Source organism: Rana temporaria, chromosome 11, assembly GCF_905171775.1.
Source record: "Rana temporaria chromosome 11, aRanTem1.1, whole genome shotgun sequence".
NCBI classification, from domain to species: Eukaryota; Metazoa; Chordata; class Amphibia; order Anura; family Ranidae; genus Rana; species Rana temporaria.
Window position 1 is genome coordinate 19,225,772 of NC_053499.1, and position 17,535 is coordinate 19,243,306.

General features: G+C 47.1%; 1 protein-coding gene across 3 annotated transcripts in view; it reads right to left on the reverse strand.

Annotated features, from left to right (window-relative positions):
- CAPRIN1 (cell cycle associated protein 1) overlaps positions 1-12,693 on the reverse strand; it is a 39,081-nt gene extending 26,388 nt beyond the window's left edge. Inside the window, exons 1-2 of one of the 3 annotated variants that reach the window (XM_040328103.1) lie at positions 12,591-12,693; positions 8,178-8,315 (exon numbers count right to left, since the gene is read on the reverse strand). In XM_040328103.1, coding sequence (XP_040184037.1) covers positions 8,178-8,315 — 138 coding nt within the window. In that variant the 5' untranslated portion in view covers positions 12,591-12,693. Of the gene's footprint in view, positions 1-8,177; positions 8,316-12,326; positions 12,454-12,590 lie in introns of those variants that run through there. The other 2 variants (XM_040328102.1, XM_040328104.1) reach the window with 2 other exon arrangements.
- Positions 12,694-17,535: the final 4,842 nt, after the last annotated feature.

Consider the following 17,535-nt stretch of genomic DNA (forward strand, 5'->3'; position numbering starts at 1 on the left):
GGGGCCACCAAAAAAGTAAACACTGCGCCAGTAGTAAAAGGAGCCAAAGAGGCTGAATCACGTGACCAGACAAAAAAAAAAAAAAAAAAAATATGAATATATATATATATATATCACCTCAGTCACATGGGGAGATAAAGCTACATATCCCATAAAGCAAAGGGAAAAGAAGGACTTGGAGGAAGTCGAGGGCCAGTGAAAGTTCCCAGCATGTCGAGGAGAGAACAGACCAAGAGTCCTGTGGCTGTCAAACATGATTACAGTGACAATTCAAACCAGGAGCCAGGCTGCCCACGGGGGGGGGGGGGGATTGGGGACCATAAATACACCCCCGCCACTAAATAGACTACAGCAGGGGAAGCCACAACAATAGCAGCTGAAGGCACAGCAGCCAGAAAGCCACTGGTCCTGACAGGGGCTGTGGAGGGGACAGGAGGAATTAAACCAGCTAAAGATGGGGACGCATACCGTCTGAACACATATGCCTTTAGGGCCGGTCCACACTACGCCTGCATCTGGGAACGTGCTGTGCGTTCCTGGGTGGTGCAGTTTCAGTACATTTTGAATGGGCTGAAATCATGTCATACCATAGGAGCATGCACAGCTTTAACACACACACACACTGCAGGGTACAAAAAGTACTATGCCATCTGGGGTGGGCTAGTGCACTGCATTTGCAACCTGCGCTTGGGCTGTCAAATGTTGATACCCAATGTAGATGCAAAAGTAGTGCGTTTTGCAAGCAATTTTTGCACAGGAACACAGCACATTCCTGTGCAATTCAGATTTGGGCATGGTGTGAAACAGCCCTTAAAGTACAAATTTATTAAAAGCACTTTTATACAGAAAATTTTAACAAAAAAATTTAAAAAATTGTGTCCAGAGTTCAGCTTTAAGCAACATTTATGAACCCGTCAGTTTCTTTCCTGCACATCCTCAGCAATAACATCACTTCCTGTTTAAGGCTGACAGCACTAAGCCACGGCCTCACAACTAGCAGCATTGTCAGCCTGCTATGCGCTTCCCTTGTTAACCACCAGACAGCCTATGATATATAGACCATAAGTAACCATCTGCAAAAGCTTGCTCCTTGAGAGATTTGGGGGCTTGTTTACAAAAACTGGAGAGCACACAATCTGGTGCAGCTGTGCATGGTAGCCAATAAGCTTCTAAATTCAGCTTGTTCAATTAAACTTTGCTAAAAAAAAAAAAAAAAAAAAACACCCACTAGAAGCCGATTGGTTTATATTCAGAGCTGCACCAGATTTTGCACTCTGCAGTTTAAGTAAATCTCACCCACTGCGCAATTTCTTGCCAAAATAAGTGTAAAAAACTCCCACCTAGGATAGACCACCATCACCAAAACAAGTGTCCCCGCTGGAAGATTTTTCCCCCTCACCTGTTCTACCGACAAACCTCCCCCACTCAGTTTACTGAAGATTGTCACAGGACACAGCCAGCCATAAAACTTGACAGGGGTTCCAATGTTCTGGTGACAACCCAACACAAAGGAGCCTCTGATCACTCACTGTTCAGGCCACCCCTGTATTTTTTTGATCTCTTGAATGGACAGAAAGATACACTTGAACACACTTTTCCTGACTCTGTGCTAAATAAAAAACAAGAGCAGGTTCATTGTGCGTCAAGGTCAGAGGTCATGATCAGAAAATTTAGGCAAAAAAAAAAAAAAAAGTGGGCATTGATTGTTGTTGGGCCCTACTATGGATAAAAAAACATAGGTGGTATCTGATCAGGTGAATTTATTTTCAGTTGCAAGTTATAGATACATACATAGCCTCTTCTTCAGAGGAGTCTATTCTGCCCACACCTAACTGTACTTTTACTTTATCCATCAGCTCCTCACCCACAGCGATTACCTTTTGTTTTACTTGACCCGCCCTCTAAAGCCCCATAATCATGTCAGGAGACATTTGCAGGTACAAAAAAATAAAAATAAAATACTGGCCGACATTCTGCCTGTGTGTATGTCAGGTCTTTGTTGGATGTGGAAAACCACAATCAGCACTCTCCCCTTCAAAACACACCAGCTCATCAGGGGAGATTGCTGTATTAACTATGTGAGGTTCATCCAACAGCACCTGACTGGGATTATTAGTGTGTGTGTGTGTGTGTGTGTGTGTGTGTGTGTGTGTGTGTGTGTGTGTGTGTGTGTGTACCCAGCTTTAGATTGTAAGCTCCAAAGAGCAGGGCCCTATGAGTGCTCCTGTATTGAAGTGCATTTCAAAGGAGGTGTAAAGGAAAAAGTTCTCACCTTAACGCATTAAGGTGAAAAAAAACTTCAGACCCCTCGAAAGTCCCGACATACTCTTCGCCGCTCAGCCTGGCCATTGATTGGCTAGAGAAGATTGATTTAAAGCAGCGCAGCCATTGGCTGGCACTGCCATCAATCACATCCAGTGATGCGGTGCGCCGGGGCAGAGTGATAAAGTGAGCAGCTATGGCCGCTCGCTGTATCATGGGAGCGCGCCCGCAAGGACTACACACAACGCAAGCTCTCTCGCATAAATGTGTGTAGTTCTTGCGGGGAGGAACAGAGACAGCCGCGGAGACCCCTTTCACACTAAAGCATTTTTAAAGTTATTTAGCGTTAAACATTTGCGCTATTAAAACACTCTACGCATCTCAACGGACCCTTTCACACTGAGTCCTGCAAGCAGCATCTTTGGAGCAGCTTTTGGGCGCTAAAAAACAAAAAAAACCTCTCCATTGGTATTGAAAGCGCTGTAAAAACACCTTGCCCTTTCACAGAGGCACTGCAAAAACACCCTAATATGTTAGGGTCTTAGGGGTGCTTTACCAGAGTTTTTCAGGCGCTGGCAGTGTGAAAGGGCTCTGAAAGCACTCTGGCTTTCACATTGGGATTGCAGATGAGGCTTCTTTCAGGCGCTTTACAGGCTTTTTTGTTTAACGTCAAAGCGCCTGAAAACTGCTTGAATAATGCCCCAGTGTGAAAGGGGCCTTAGGGGCCCATGGGGGGGGGGGAATCCCCTTCATAGGTCATGTGTGGACCCCAAAAAATGGTTATGGTTGGGGGCACATCCCAAAAATGATGTATAACAAATAAAGGAGAGACAGAAGGGGCCTTGGAAAGGCACCAACACAAGGAAATGACAATATATTGGAATGTTTTATTATTACACAGAACCCTTCATAGTCACACACGGGGAAGGGAACATTAATGTTACTTCCTTATTGTAAGCAAGGTTTGTGTACATTCCCAACCACATCCCTCCCCCCTCCCGGAGAAGTGTAGCCGGTAGGTGGCAGGCACTCTCCGGTGTGGTGGAGAAAAGCCCGGTCCGGTTCACGGGATCCGCTTCCTCCCCACTGTCCCATCAGCGATCCCCCCCCGACACCGGGCCCCGCTCCCCTTCCGGCACTGGGAGCCGCCATGTTGGATGCGGCCTAGTCCATGTGCGACAGCCCGGAGCTCGCCTGAGACAAAGAGCCGAGAAAAGACAAGTGCGGCGTGACCACGGCCGGAGCCGATCACAGACCACCCGATCACCTCTCCCCCCACCCCGCTCCCCGGGATCCCGAGTTTGATAGCCCGCATGTGTCAGAACCGCCCATCCCCCCCCCCTCCAGCAATCAAACGTCACTGAGATTAATGTCCCCCCCCACAGATGTCAGCCATCAAATCTCACCCCCCCCCCATGATGAATCACAAGGGTCCGCCTTCAAACCCCCCCTCCCTCATATTGAGGGCTCACATGGATCAAAACCCCCCCCCCCCCCCCATGCTGAACCACAAGTGCCATTCTGTCGTCCTCCCTCATATTGGGGACCCCCCACACAATGCTGAACCCCAAGTGTCATTCTTTCGTCCTCCCTCATATTGGGGACCCCCCCACACACAATGCTGAACCCCAAGGGTCACTTCTGTTGTCCTCCCTGATATTGGGGACCCCCCACACAATGCTGAACCACAAGTGTCATTCTGTTGTCCTCCCTGATATTGGGGACCCCCCACACAATGCTGAACCACAAGTCATTCTGTCCTCCCTCATATTAGGGACCCCCCACACAATGCTGAACCCCAAGTGTCATTCTGCCGTCCTCCCTCTCATATTGGGGACCCCCCACACACAATACTGAACCCCAAGTGTCATTCTGCCGTCCTCCCTCTCATATTGGGGACCCCCCACACACAATGCTGAACCACAAGTGTCATTCTGTCGTCCTCCCTCATATTGGGGACCCCCCCCCCACACACAATGCTGAACCACAAGTGTCATTCTGTCGTCCCCTCATATTGGGGACCCCCCCCCCTCACAATGCTGAACCACAAGTGTCATTCTGTCGTCCTCCCTCATATTGGGGACCCCCCCACACACAATGCTGAACCACAAGTGTCATTCTGTCGTCCCCTCATATTAGGGACCCCCCACAATGCTGAACCACAGGTGTCATTCTGTTGTCCCCATATTGATGACCCACAAGGATCAAACCCCCATCAATGCTAAACCACAAGTGTCACCCCCCCCCCCATATTAAGGATCAAACCCCACACGCGCTAAACCACAAGTGTCCCCTCCCCCCATATTGAGGACCCACAAGGATCAACCCCCCACCCCTCCTCACTGGAGCGCTGGGCTGTGGCTCAGGTTGTCCGTGGTTTGCCGAGAGGCCGAGCAATGTGCTGGTCCAGGGTTTTGGGTGGATCCCGACCATATGATCCCTGAGCCTGGACCGGCTCTGTGACATCAGCCAATAGAGGGCTTCAGCCTGCTGTCAACTGAAACGAGTCACAGGAGTCCTGAAGGAACTGCACTCCTGTGAGCCACAGGAGAAGGACAGCCAAACGATGTCAGGCTGTACTTCATGTATTTTGCTTGTCACTGTGTGGAGGGATATCTAAAGTCCAAGTTGTATTATGTCCATAGTATGTGTTGTAAGGGCCTTCCTTACGCCTTTAACGGTCTGACACCATATGACACCTCATTCCCATGGATAACCGACTTCAAACTACCAAGTTTTAGATATACTAGCAAATGGAAGCTTTATCAAAAAGTTACAGCAGCCCCCCCCCCCCCCCTTTTTTATAGTTTACAGGTTTTGCACGAATAAAAGCCGATCATTTTAATCCCCCCTGCCAGTGTTTAGTGGTTTGTCTTATTCATACAAGCTGATGCATTCTGCTGGAGAGTTTGTGCTGTGAAAAACCCAACACACTTGCTCACTGATTAACCAGATGTAAAACAGAAGAAAATTTTTTTTAGCCATCACAGCTAAAACATAAGAGATTTGTTTTTGGGTTCAACACTGCTTAAAAAAAAAAAAAAAAAAAAAAAAAAAAAAAAAGGGGTTGTAAAGGTACAATTTGTTTTTCCTAAATAGCTTCCTTCACCTCAGTGCAGTCCTCCTTCACTTACCTCACCCTTCCATTTTGCTTTTAAATGTCCTTAGTTCTTCTGAGAAATCCTCACTTCCTGTTCTGTCTGTAACTCCACACAGTAATGCAAGGCTTTCTCCCTGGTGTGGAGTGTCGTGCTCGCCTCCTCCCTTGCACTACAGGAGAGTCAGGACGCTCTCTACGTTGCAGATAGAGAAAGGGGCTGTGTGTTAGTGGGCGTCCTGACTCTCCTGCAGTCCAAGGGAGGGGGCGAGCACGACACTCCACACCAGGGAGAAAGCCTCACATTACTGTGTGGAGTTACACAGAACAGGAAGTGAGGATTTCTCAGAAGAAATAAGGACATTTAAAAGCAAAATAAAAGGATGAGGCAAGTGGAGAACTGCACTGAGGGAAAAAAAAAGGACCTTTACAACCCCTTTAAAGGAGTTGTAAATAAAAAATAAAATAAAAAAGTATGCTGAAATTACTGTTTACAGGGTATAGAGACATAATACTTAAAGCGGATGTGCCATGAAAAAAAAAAAAAAAATACTGCAGCTGCTGACTTTTAATATTAGGACACTTACCTGTCCTGGAGTCCAGCACCGTCCGCAGCAGAGGACGAGCAATAGCTCGTCACTCTGCTGCCCCCCCCCCCCCCCCCCATCCTCAGTGAGGGAACCAGGAAGTGAGGCGCTCTGGCTTCACTACCCGGTTCCCTATGGCGCATGCACGAGTTGCGCTGCGCCTGCTGATTGGCTACCACTGTGCTCTGGGAGCCGAGTGTTCCCAGAGCACAACGGGGGGGGGGGGGGGGGGGGGAGGACGGGAGGCGACGTCCTGCCCGCAGTCTGCCCGAGACTGTTGTGGCCGGAAGTGGGTGCAAATACCTGCACCCCCTCCCCCCTGAAAGGTGTCAAATGTGACCGCGGGGGGGGTGGGGGTGGGAGGGTTCCGATCAGCGGGAATTCCACTTTAGGGTGGAGCTCTGCTTTAACTGATTCTTTTAAAAACGATTAAAAATAGATAAAACATAAATCATATAATGTACCTGTAGTTTCTAGTTTAGTTTTTGCATGTTGTTTCCTGCTTCTGTGATGTACAGAGCCAATACAGTGATGGTTTGGAAAACAAAAATGATTGGTGCTGAGGGGTGTTAGAGACACAGTAATCACACCTCCTTGATTTGTGACCACAGAGACTGTGGTTATCAGGAAACAGACAACCAGGAAGTGTGGAGATCAGAGAAGAATTACAGCAACTTGAGAGCAAAAACGAACAATGAGGACATGAAAACAGCACTGCATTAAGGTAAAGGAAGCTATTAAGTAAAATGTCCTTTACAAACCCTTTAAGCTACTATATGAAGATTTGTTTTTGGGTTCAACACTTCTTTAAATTACAACATACTGATAAAAAGGACACCAGAAACTGTGAGGTTTGAAGCAAAGTCCATGTACAACAGCAAAAGCTTCACACCCCCCCCCCCCTTATGCTCCCAACATAATTAAGCTCAAGTCTAACCAGTCTTTAAATGGCACAGACACTTCCTGAGCCACGTGTTTAAAAGTCAACTACTAGAACCTCGTTTTCATGTCTCGTTTTATTTTCATATCTGCAGGAGCTCCAAAAGACACTCATACGAGATCTATTGTCCTGTAAAAACACGGCAGCGATATAATTGCTCATTCATCTCCTCAATGCAGGAAGGGCCTGTTGGATCATGCAGGACAAAGTAGGTGCACAACAGCAACCACGCGTTTTGTAAACATGGCAGTTAAGCCAACCCCCGCGCCCCCCTCCCAGCAAAAAGTTTTCAATTTGTAAAAAAGTTTACGTAGAATGGGCTACAGCAAAGAGAATAAAGTACGCTCCTTTCATTTCAAGCACCAGAAAAATCACAGGGTGACAGTTATTACCCGAGGCAATGCTATAACCTGGGAAAACACAAGGTGTGGAGGAGGACAACAGCAGTGACAAGCGTGCTACCCGACAGGTTTAAAGAGCAAACATACACACAACCAACACGGAAATGCAGAGCCACCGCACAGCAGGTACGTTTCAGAGCCTCATGACAGGATCATGTTACTTGGCCTGCATGATGAATAATGTGCCAACAGACCCAGAAACTTCCAGTGAAAGTGGATGACTGCCGTCAGTTCAGCCGGTGGGGAGACAACACACAGAGCAACAACACAACCTTCTTACATTCCAGATTAAAGGGGTTATAAAGGCACAATTTTTTCCCCCTAAATAGCTTCCTTTACCTCCTTCACTTACCTCATCCTTCCATTTAGCCTTTAAATGTCCTTATTTCTTCTGAGAAATCCTCACTTCCTGTTTTGTCTGTAACTCCACACAGTAATGCGAGGCTTTCTCCCTGGTGTGGAGTGTCGTGCTCGCCCCCTCCCTTGGACTACGGGAGAGTCAGGATGCTCTTTTTGTTGCAGATAGAGAAAGGAGCCGTGTATTAGTGGGCGTCCTGACTCTCCTGTAGTCCAAGGGAGGGGGCGAGCACGACACTCCACACCAGGGAGAAAGCCTCACATTACTGTGTGGAGTTACAGACAGAAGAACAGGAAGTGAGGATTTCTCAGAAGAAATAAGGACAGTTAAAAGCAAAAATGGAAGGATGAGGTAAGTGAAGGAGGACTGCACTAAGGGAAAGGAAGGTATTTAGGGAAACAAATTGTACCTTTACAAGTTACAACCCCTTGAAAACATTTTTTTCTTTCCTGTAAATTTGTAACTTTGTCCTTCCTTTCATTTTAACAGCCAAATGTTTATCATTCCTCGGTTTCAAAACGGAAGTACAAACCTTTTTCTTTTCAAGGTTCCGCAGCTTCTTATCAAGGACCCCTAGGATCTGTTTCATGGCCTCACTCTGTACCATCCCAGCACCGCTTGGTGCCTCGCCGGAGCCCGGCACAGCCTTGCTGCTTGTGGCTGAGGGCATCTAAAAAAGGTAGGGGGGGAGGGAAAGAGAAAAAAAAATGAATTAGTAACAAAACTCTAAAAGTTCACACTAATGATTACAGCAGCTCACAGCAGGGGTCAGTCTCCATTCACTGTTTCAGGTCCGATTTCAGACCAAATTTTGGTCTGAATTCGGACCTGGAATGGACCAAAAAATGCACAGGACTCCTGTGCAATTCGCACCGAAGGCGCTGTGAACCGGTCAATCTCCTGACATTCAAACTGAATGCAGGGGAAATCCACAATTCTCTGAACCCAGAATAACACTAAGTTAAGTCCAAGGACTCCCCTCAAGCCCTTCCTATCTGCTCTGGTGTCCTCTTTAAAAGGACTTAACACCTGGGGGGGGGGGGGTTTGGAGGAACGATTGGTGATCACATGACCACCGATCGGCTGTCACAGCCATCTAGTGATCCGAAGCCAGTCCCACCATCTGAGGCCTTAGGACTAAAAGCCGTTTTTGTCAGCTCAGTCTTTGTGCTGGGTCCAAGCGAACACTGCCTGTCCAGAGATGCATGTGTGTTACCAAGATCCAGCTTTTTGCCACCGTGCTTACCATAGGGAAGCACTTAAAACCGGCCTAGGGAGCCCTCTACCAATTACTATAGCCCACAGTGAATAACGCTCATTAAGAATCCAGCCCCCCTTAGACCTCTTTCACACTGAGCAGCCCATAGCGTCGGCGGTAAAACGGCACTATTTTTACCGCTGATGCTATGGATCGATTTGTGGCGCATTTCAGCCGCTAGCGAGGCAGTTTTACCCCCCCCCCCCGCTAGTGGCAGAGAAAGTGTTAAAACCGACCGCAATGCACTGTCACATTTATTTCAATACACAGCAGCGGTGGAGGAGCGGTAAACACGCCGCTCCAAAGATGCGGCTAGCAGGACTTTTTCACCGTCCTGCTAGCGCAATGCTCTAGTGTGAAAGCCCTGTTTGAGGGCAGATTGCAGGTGCTATTTTTAATGCTATAGCGCCTGCAATACGCCCTCAGTGTGAAAGGGGTCTTCGAGTGGTTCTAAAGCCTTCAGGCGTTTTTTTATTTATTCACTATGCAAAGAAAGATCTTACAGATAGACAAAGTAGCCATTAACAATGGTCTCCAACTTTGTGGCAGAAGCTGCTCATGGAACCCCTAGCAACTGCTGTCCGCTCAACAACCCCTCTACTACTGGAGTGCCTCGCTGAGAGGCTGAGCCGGGTGCTGGTCCAGGGTAGTGTGTGGATCCCGACCAATATTGTCAATCTTTCCGCAGCCTGGACTGGCTCCAATGTCAGCCGACAGTGGGCTTCAGTCCACCGCTTGCTGAACACTGGTCACAGGAGCGTAGAATGAACTGCACTCCCGTGAGCCATAGGAATAGCACAGCCAAACAAGCTTTGTCTGTACTTATCCCTTAATGTCTGCCAAGTCAACAGGAAAGCAGCAGAAAGTCAATTGTACTTTACCCTCATCTTGGATTAGGAGAGAGTAGAAGTCGTCGCCCTCTCCATATCTTAGATAGATTTCCCCTTTACTTCCTGTCCTAAAGAAGGAACAGGAGGGGTATAGTTGCCATACAAGGGAAGTCCCCTCAGAGGTCTTTGTGTCTTTATGAAGCTCTCCTTCCCATTGCCGTTCTATTGGTCCTGTGCGGCTCCAAAATGTTGCACTCCGTGTGATGTGATCACCCTTTAAGATTTCAGGCGATAATAGATCTGGGGTGTGCCGGCAGATATATGCATTGATCTGACACGCAACCCTTCAAGGTAAAGGGTAGATAATGCCAAAGTGACCCTACCCTGTACGCACTGGCTGCCATGTCAGAGAGGGGTTGGGGGGGGGGGGGAAGCATTCTCACACAGGTGTATTGCTCCAACACATAACCCCCTTCAAGTTATAGAACAGGGACCCTACCCTGCGCCCCCACCATATTCTACCAGGCAGGGCTAGCAGAGCTGATAATCTGATGGATAGACATACTGTGCATAGGAGGATAACATCTATAGGACACACATGTATGATGTACTGTATATAGCGGGGATATGCAATTAGCGGACCTCCAGATGTTGCAGAACTACAAATCCCATGAGGCATAGCAAGACTGACAGCCACAAGCATAACACTCAGAGGCAGAAGCATGATGGGACTTGTAGTTTTGCAACAGCTGGAGGTCCACTAATTGCATATCCCTGGTATATAGGAAGGCTACAATGTCTATTGAAGGATACAATGTATACGGGAGGAGGACATGATGTCCTGTATCTAGGATATATAGCAAGGATACACTATTGAATAGATCTATTGGAGGTTGACACTGTCTATGGGGGGGGGGGGGGGAGTACAATGTTCTGTGTATAGAATACAGTGTACTGTATAAAAAGGAGGACACTGTCTATAGGAGGATGCAATGTATATAAGGGGGAGGTACAGTGTAATGGCTATAGAAGGATACAGTATACTGTATGGAGGACAGTATGACTATAGAAGGATACAATGTAATGTATATAGATGTCATGTCTATAGAAGGCTACACTGTAATGTCTATAGGAGGATACAGTGTACTGTATACATGTTATGATGTCTATAGAAGGATATAATGTATATTATGATGGAACTCCTAGAGTAGGCTACAATGTCTATAGAAGGCTGTGATGACTATAGGAGGATACAATGTATATAGGATACAATGTAATGTACATAGGATGTGATGTCTATAGGAGGATACAATGTCTATAGAAGGCTGTGATGACTATAGGAGGATACAATATAATGTACATAGGATGTGATGTCTATAGGAGGATACAATGTAAAGTCTATAGGAGGATACAATGTCTATAGGATGTAATGTCTATAGAAGGATACGCAGCGATTTACTTATAGATTGTACATTCACATACTAGGGCCAATTTTAGACAGAAACCTTTGGAGTGTGGGAGGAAACTGGAGTACCCAGAGGAAACTCCAGGCAGGTGGTGTCGTGGTCGGGATTCGAACCTTACAACTGCTAGGTGAGGGTGCTAACCACTACACCACTGTGTCACCCTATAGGAGGATACAATGTAATGTCTATAGGAAGCAATGTATATAGGATACAATGTAGTGTCTATAGAAGGATACAATGTAATGTCTATAGGATGCAATGTATATAGGATACAATGTAGTGTCTATAGGAGGATACAATGTAATGTCTATAGGAAGCAATGTATATAGGATACAATGTAGTGTCTATAGAAGGATACAATGTAATGTCTATAGAAGCATACAATGTATATAGGATACAATGTAATGTCTATAGAAGCATACAATGTATATAGGATACAATGTAATGTCTATAGAAAGATACAATGTAATGTCTATAGAAAGATACAATGTAATGTCTATAGAAGGATATAATGTCTATAGGAGGATACAATGTAATGTCTATAGAAGGATATAATACGCAAAAAAAGTCGCCCTTGGGGCAGACCTTTTATTTTGTTTCTATAGAAGGATAAAATGTAACATCTATAGGAGGATACAATGTAATGTCTATAGGAGGATATGTCTATAGAAGGATACAATGCAACATCTATAGAAGGATATAATGTATATAGGATATAATGTCTATAGGATGTAATGTAATGTCTATAGAAGGATATGATGTATATAGGATACAATGTAATGTCTATAGAAGGATACAATGTGATGTCTATAGGATATAATGTAATGTATATAGAAGGATAAAATGTAATGTCTATGGGATGTAATGTCTATAGGATGTAATGTCTATAGAAGGATATAATGTAATGTCTATAGGATGTAATGTATATAAAAGGATATAATGGACATCCTATGAGGGTTAACCCTTTGTCTCCCGGTGATGGAGGGTCCCCCGTGATAATTTCTCCCATTTCTCCTGAACTCTCCCCCTAGGCCCCCCTCCGTCTCATAAAGCGCCCTATCCACACCGGGACCGGAAACGTGCCCGCTTCCCCCCACCCGTCACGGATAACTTCCCTCTCCCCGCACCTTCCAGGGTCTCCGCAGTGGTCGGTCACGGGGCCTGAGCGCTGCTCGCGGTGTGAGGTTATAAAGAGAGGAGTCGCCGCCCCGCCACTGCCGCCTCACCGAGCTAATGAGGCCGAGGCACAGGAAGCGGAGGGATTTACACGGCCGGGGGCCTGAACGGGGCGGTCCTGGCGGCTGCCTGCCCAGACTACAATGGAGGGGGGCACATGGCGGGCGGGTCCTGCCGTCGGTTGGGGGGTGTTTGGTGTTTCCCGGGCCGCCTACCTTTCGTTGCTGGGATTCGGGATGAGAGGGGAAGGGAAAGGTCTCTTCAGGCTTTGGGAGGGCAGCCTAAGTGAACAATGCAGGGTTATGAGGAGAAGGGGAGGGCCTCCCACAAGGGGGCGGGGTAAGCAGTCAGCCTGGTAGGCTGTCCTGGATAATGCCTGATCCTGTGCTGTGCTGAGTTCCTGGAAAGGAGGAAGTGTGATGTAATGAGAGTGTAAACATAACACACATGAGGACTGACTGAAAGTTAAATGCAAAAAAAAACGTAAAAAGTGTAAAAATATATAAAACTTTCTTTTTTTTTTTCATTGTGGATAGATTAGAGAAGGCTTATAACCTTTATTTGTCATGTGTTCCACTGAGGAGATTCCCTTTACTTCCTGTCCCATAGCCAACACAGGAAGTGAGAGAAAATCTGTCCAAAGTAAGGGAATTCCTGGTTGTCACCAGAGCTAGTGTCCCCAGTGGAAGATTTCCCCTCTTCCTGTCCTGGGGACATCCCAAAATTTGGCATCTTTCATTTTCACTGATAACAGTAAACCGGACAAAAAGAGGGTAAATCTCCCTATTGGGGACACAGACAGCAATACAAACCTGACAGGGGTTCTAAAGCCACTCCTCTCTATCTAGAACACAGGTGTCAAACACAAGGCCCGCGGGCCGAATGCGGCCCTTCAGGCCATTTCATGCGGCCCTCGCACCTCTCCTGCAGCTGCAGCCCTCCTCTGGTCCTCCTCAAGACCCTTACTTTCTGCTTTTAAGCAATGCATCCAGCTTCTTCCCAGCAGCAGCATAAGGAAAGGGGGGTGCACTGTGATGTAAGGGCGAGTGGGGGACTCAACTTCTGATGGTGGGGTGGATCCTAACATCTAATGTAAGGGGAGGGGATGCGCTGGACATCTAATCTTACAGATACAACTGTTGAGCGTGGGGAGGGCGGTGCCGGGGATCAGAGTTGTTGCGCGGGGGGGGGGGGGGGGTTAGGGTTTCTCCTACCTGTGCAAATATCTCTGTTCTCTGTTCCGAATCCCCGCCAGCGCCATCGACCTGCAGCACCCCCTTCCACCTGCACCACCATCATCCACCATGGTCTGTATTTCCCGCACTGTGATTGGGCGTATAGCGGTCATGTACGGAGGCGGGACTTCTAGACGTTCACAGACAGGCCAGCCCCACAGTGCCAATACGCCAAATCACAGGCCGGGCACCGGACAACAAACATGGCGGGGGAAATCAAACATGGAGGCACGGAATGTCGCCACCCGTAATGTCGCTCACGGGGCCCTGTTTTCCGGGAATCTAGTTTAGTCCGCGGGACCCCGGGACACACTTAGAATTCCGGGAGTATCCCGCGGAATCCGGGATGGTTGGGGGGTATGCACAGTGTGGCGATCAGTGGTGACCAGTCCAGATTAGAAGGTGAGCAATAGTGTTGAGCAGAATACGCCATATTCGATTTCGCGATATATCACGAATATATAGCCGAATATTCGAGAAATATTCGCTAAATTCGAATATTCGTGATATTTTATCGAAATGAAATTTTTGCGAAATTTCGCTATTGCGAATGCGAAAATAATTGCGAAATTTCGACAACAGCGGAAGGAGCACTCTGATTGGCTCAGAATATTCGTGATATTTTGCACTCTGATTGGCTCAGAATATTCGTGATATTGTATCGAAATTTCGCAAAATGCGAATGCGATATTGATGGCGGAATTTCGACAACAGCGCTAGGAGCACTCTGATTGGCTCAGAATATTCGTGATATTGTATCGAAATTTCGCAAAATGCGAATGCGATATTGATGGCGAAATTTCGACAACAGCGGAAGGAGCACTCTGATTGGCTCAGAATATTCGTGATATTTTGCACTCTGATTGGCTCAGAATATTTGTGATATTGTATCGAAATTTCACAAAATGCGAATGCGATATTGATGGCGGAATTTCGACAACAGCGCTAGGAGCACTCTGATTGGCTCAGAATATTCGTGATATTGTATCGAAATTTCGCAAAATGCGAATGCGATATTGATGGCGGAATTTCGACAACAGCGCTAGGAGCACTCTGATTGGCTCAGAATATTCGTGATATTGTATCGAAATTTCGCAAAATGCGAATGTGATATTGATTGCGGAATTTCGACAACTGCTGGCTCTGATGCAAAAGAAGGGCGGAGAAAATAATCGCGAAAATTTCCTATTGCCGAATAATCGCAATGCGAATTTTCGGCAATATAAAATGATGGCTTCAGCTACTCGGCCCAAGCTCTCTAATAATACCAGCAATGCTTTTAGACGTCGATGGAGATCTCTAGGATGTGATCTGTTCTAAAAATAAAATTGAATCGAATATTCGGAATAGCGAATATTGACCGCGAAATTCGAAATATATCGCGAATACTCGAATATGCCATATTCGAGCCGAATATTCGCAATACGAATATTCGTGAGCAACACTAGTGAGCAAATGGAACGTGATTGGAGCAGGTCAGGTGACAAGTTGGGGCACTGGGCTGGGGACAGTACAGTAATAAATGAGGCTTTCAAAGTGGGGCCCTGCCCTGGGGGGGCAATAAAAAATGAAGCTGACAAGTGGGGGGCAATAAAAATGAAGCTGACAAGTGGGGGCAATAAAAATGAAGCTGATAAGTGGGGGCAATAAAAAATATATATGTAAAAATTGTATACCGGGGGCCAGATTCACATAGAGATACGACGGTGTATCTCCTGATACACCGTCGTATCTCAGAGTTGCGTCGGTCGTATCTATGCGACTGATTCATAGAATCAGTTAAGCATAGATATGCCTAAGATCCGACAGGTGTAACTGTGTTACACCGTCGGATCTTAACTGCAATTTTAAAATGGCCGCTGGGGGCATTCTCACTGATTTACGGCGAGAATATGTAAATCAGAGAGATACGCCAATTCACGAACGTACGCGGGCCCGACGCAGTCACTTTACGCCGTTTACGTAAGGGTTTTCCCGGCGTATAGTTACCCCTGCTTCTATGAGGCGCAGCCAATGTTAAGTATGGCCGTCGTTCCCGCGACGAAATTTGAATTTTTTAAGTCGTTCGCGAATAGGGATTTGCGGAAATGACGCTCACGTCGGCTTCATTGACGTTTTCCGACGTGAGTTGGAGCATGCGCACTGGGCTATTTTTACGGCCGGCGCATGCGCAGTTCGATCGGCGCGGGGGCGCGCTTAATTTAAATGCAAGCCGCCTCCTTTGAATTACGCGGCCTTACGCCGGGCCATTTACACTACGCTGCCGCAAATTACAGAGCAAGTGCTTTGAGAATACGGCACTTGCTCCAGTAAATTGCGGCGGCGTAGTGTAAATGGCTTACGCGGATTCTATGTGAATCTGGCCCCACCTGTCTAAACTGGTGACCACTGTTTGCTTTTGATTTTCCAAAAATTGGCAAAAAATAATCAAAAATCATCTTTTTTTGGGCTGGCACAAGTGCGTGCCAGGGGGCCGAGGGCGTGCGCGGGGGGTGTCCCTGAATGGCAGTTTGGAAATGTGGTCACTTTATCGCACGGGCGCTATGATGGCCGCTGTCAATCAAATCCAATGACGCGGGGGCCTGGGGGCGGGGACGACTCATACATTCGGCGGCTATGGACGCCGAATGCTGGACACGGGAGCCCGAAAAGGCAACCCCCTCGGGAGAGAGCTTCCCAGAGGGGGTTATCTGATGCGGGAAGGAGACGAGGGAGCCGCTGTGGGACCCCAGAAGAGGATGTTGGGAGCCACTCTGTGCAAAACGAGCTGCACAGTGGAGGTAAGTAAGACTTTTTTTTTTTTTTTTTGTTTTTTTTTAATCAAACTTATAGTATCACTTTAACAGAGCTCCGCCCCTCTCCGTTTTTAAAAAAAAATTATGATGCAGAAGAGGGGTGGAGAAGGGCATTTATGTGAGGTTAAAGCGCAGTTCCACCCATATAAAAGTCAGCTGCTACAAAAAGTGTAGCTGCTGACTTTTAATAATTGGACACTCACCTGTCTCATGGTCCAGCGATGAAGGCGAACAAAGCCCCGCTCCTCTCCGCGGCGCCGGCATTGGCTCTGGCTTCACAGCCGGGCACGCACTGCGCATGCGCGATCCGTGCTGCCATTGTGATTTGTTGGGTAATCTTCTGTGACGTGTCCCAGAAGATTGCACGGAGGGAGGGGGAGAGGTGAACTTCCTTCCGGGGCCGCGTTGCCCAGGGAGGAAGTGGGTGCTGGATGCATTTAAAAAGAGGGTATCCGCCCCCCCCAAAAAAAAAATTATCGATCCGACAGGCGTACGTCTTAGTACGCCGTCGGATCGTAAGTGCATATTTACGCTGGCCGCTAGGTGGCGTTTCCGTCGAATTCCGCGTCGAGTATGCAAATTAGTTAGATACGGCGATCCACGAACGTACGTCCGGCCGGCGCATTTTTTTACGTTGTTTGCGTTCGGCTTTTTCCGGCATATAGTTACCCCTGCTTAATGAGGCGTATTCTATGTTAAGTATGGCCGTCGTTCCCACGCCGAATTTTGAAAATGTTACGTTGTTTGCGTAAGTTGTTCGCGAATAGGGCTTTGCATAGAATGACGTCACCGTCGTAAACATTGGCTTATTCCGGTTTAATTTCGAGCATGCGCACTGGGATACCCCCACGGACGGCGCATGTGCAGTTGAAAAAAAAACGTCATTTACGTCGGGTCAAGACGTATTTACATAAAACACGCCCCCATCACATCCATTTGAATTGTGCACCCTTACGCCGCCAAAGATACACTACGCAGCCATAACTTACGGCGCACATTCTTTGAGGATACAACAAAAAAAAAGTAAGTTACGGCGGCGTAGTGTATCTTAGATACGCTACGCCCGATGGAAATATGCGCCAGGGTATGTGGATCTGCCCCTAAATGTTCTTTAGCAAGAAAAATACATT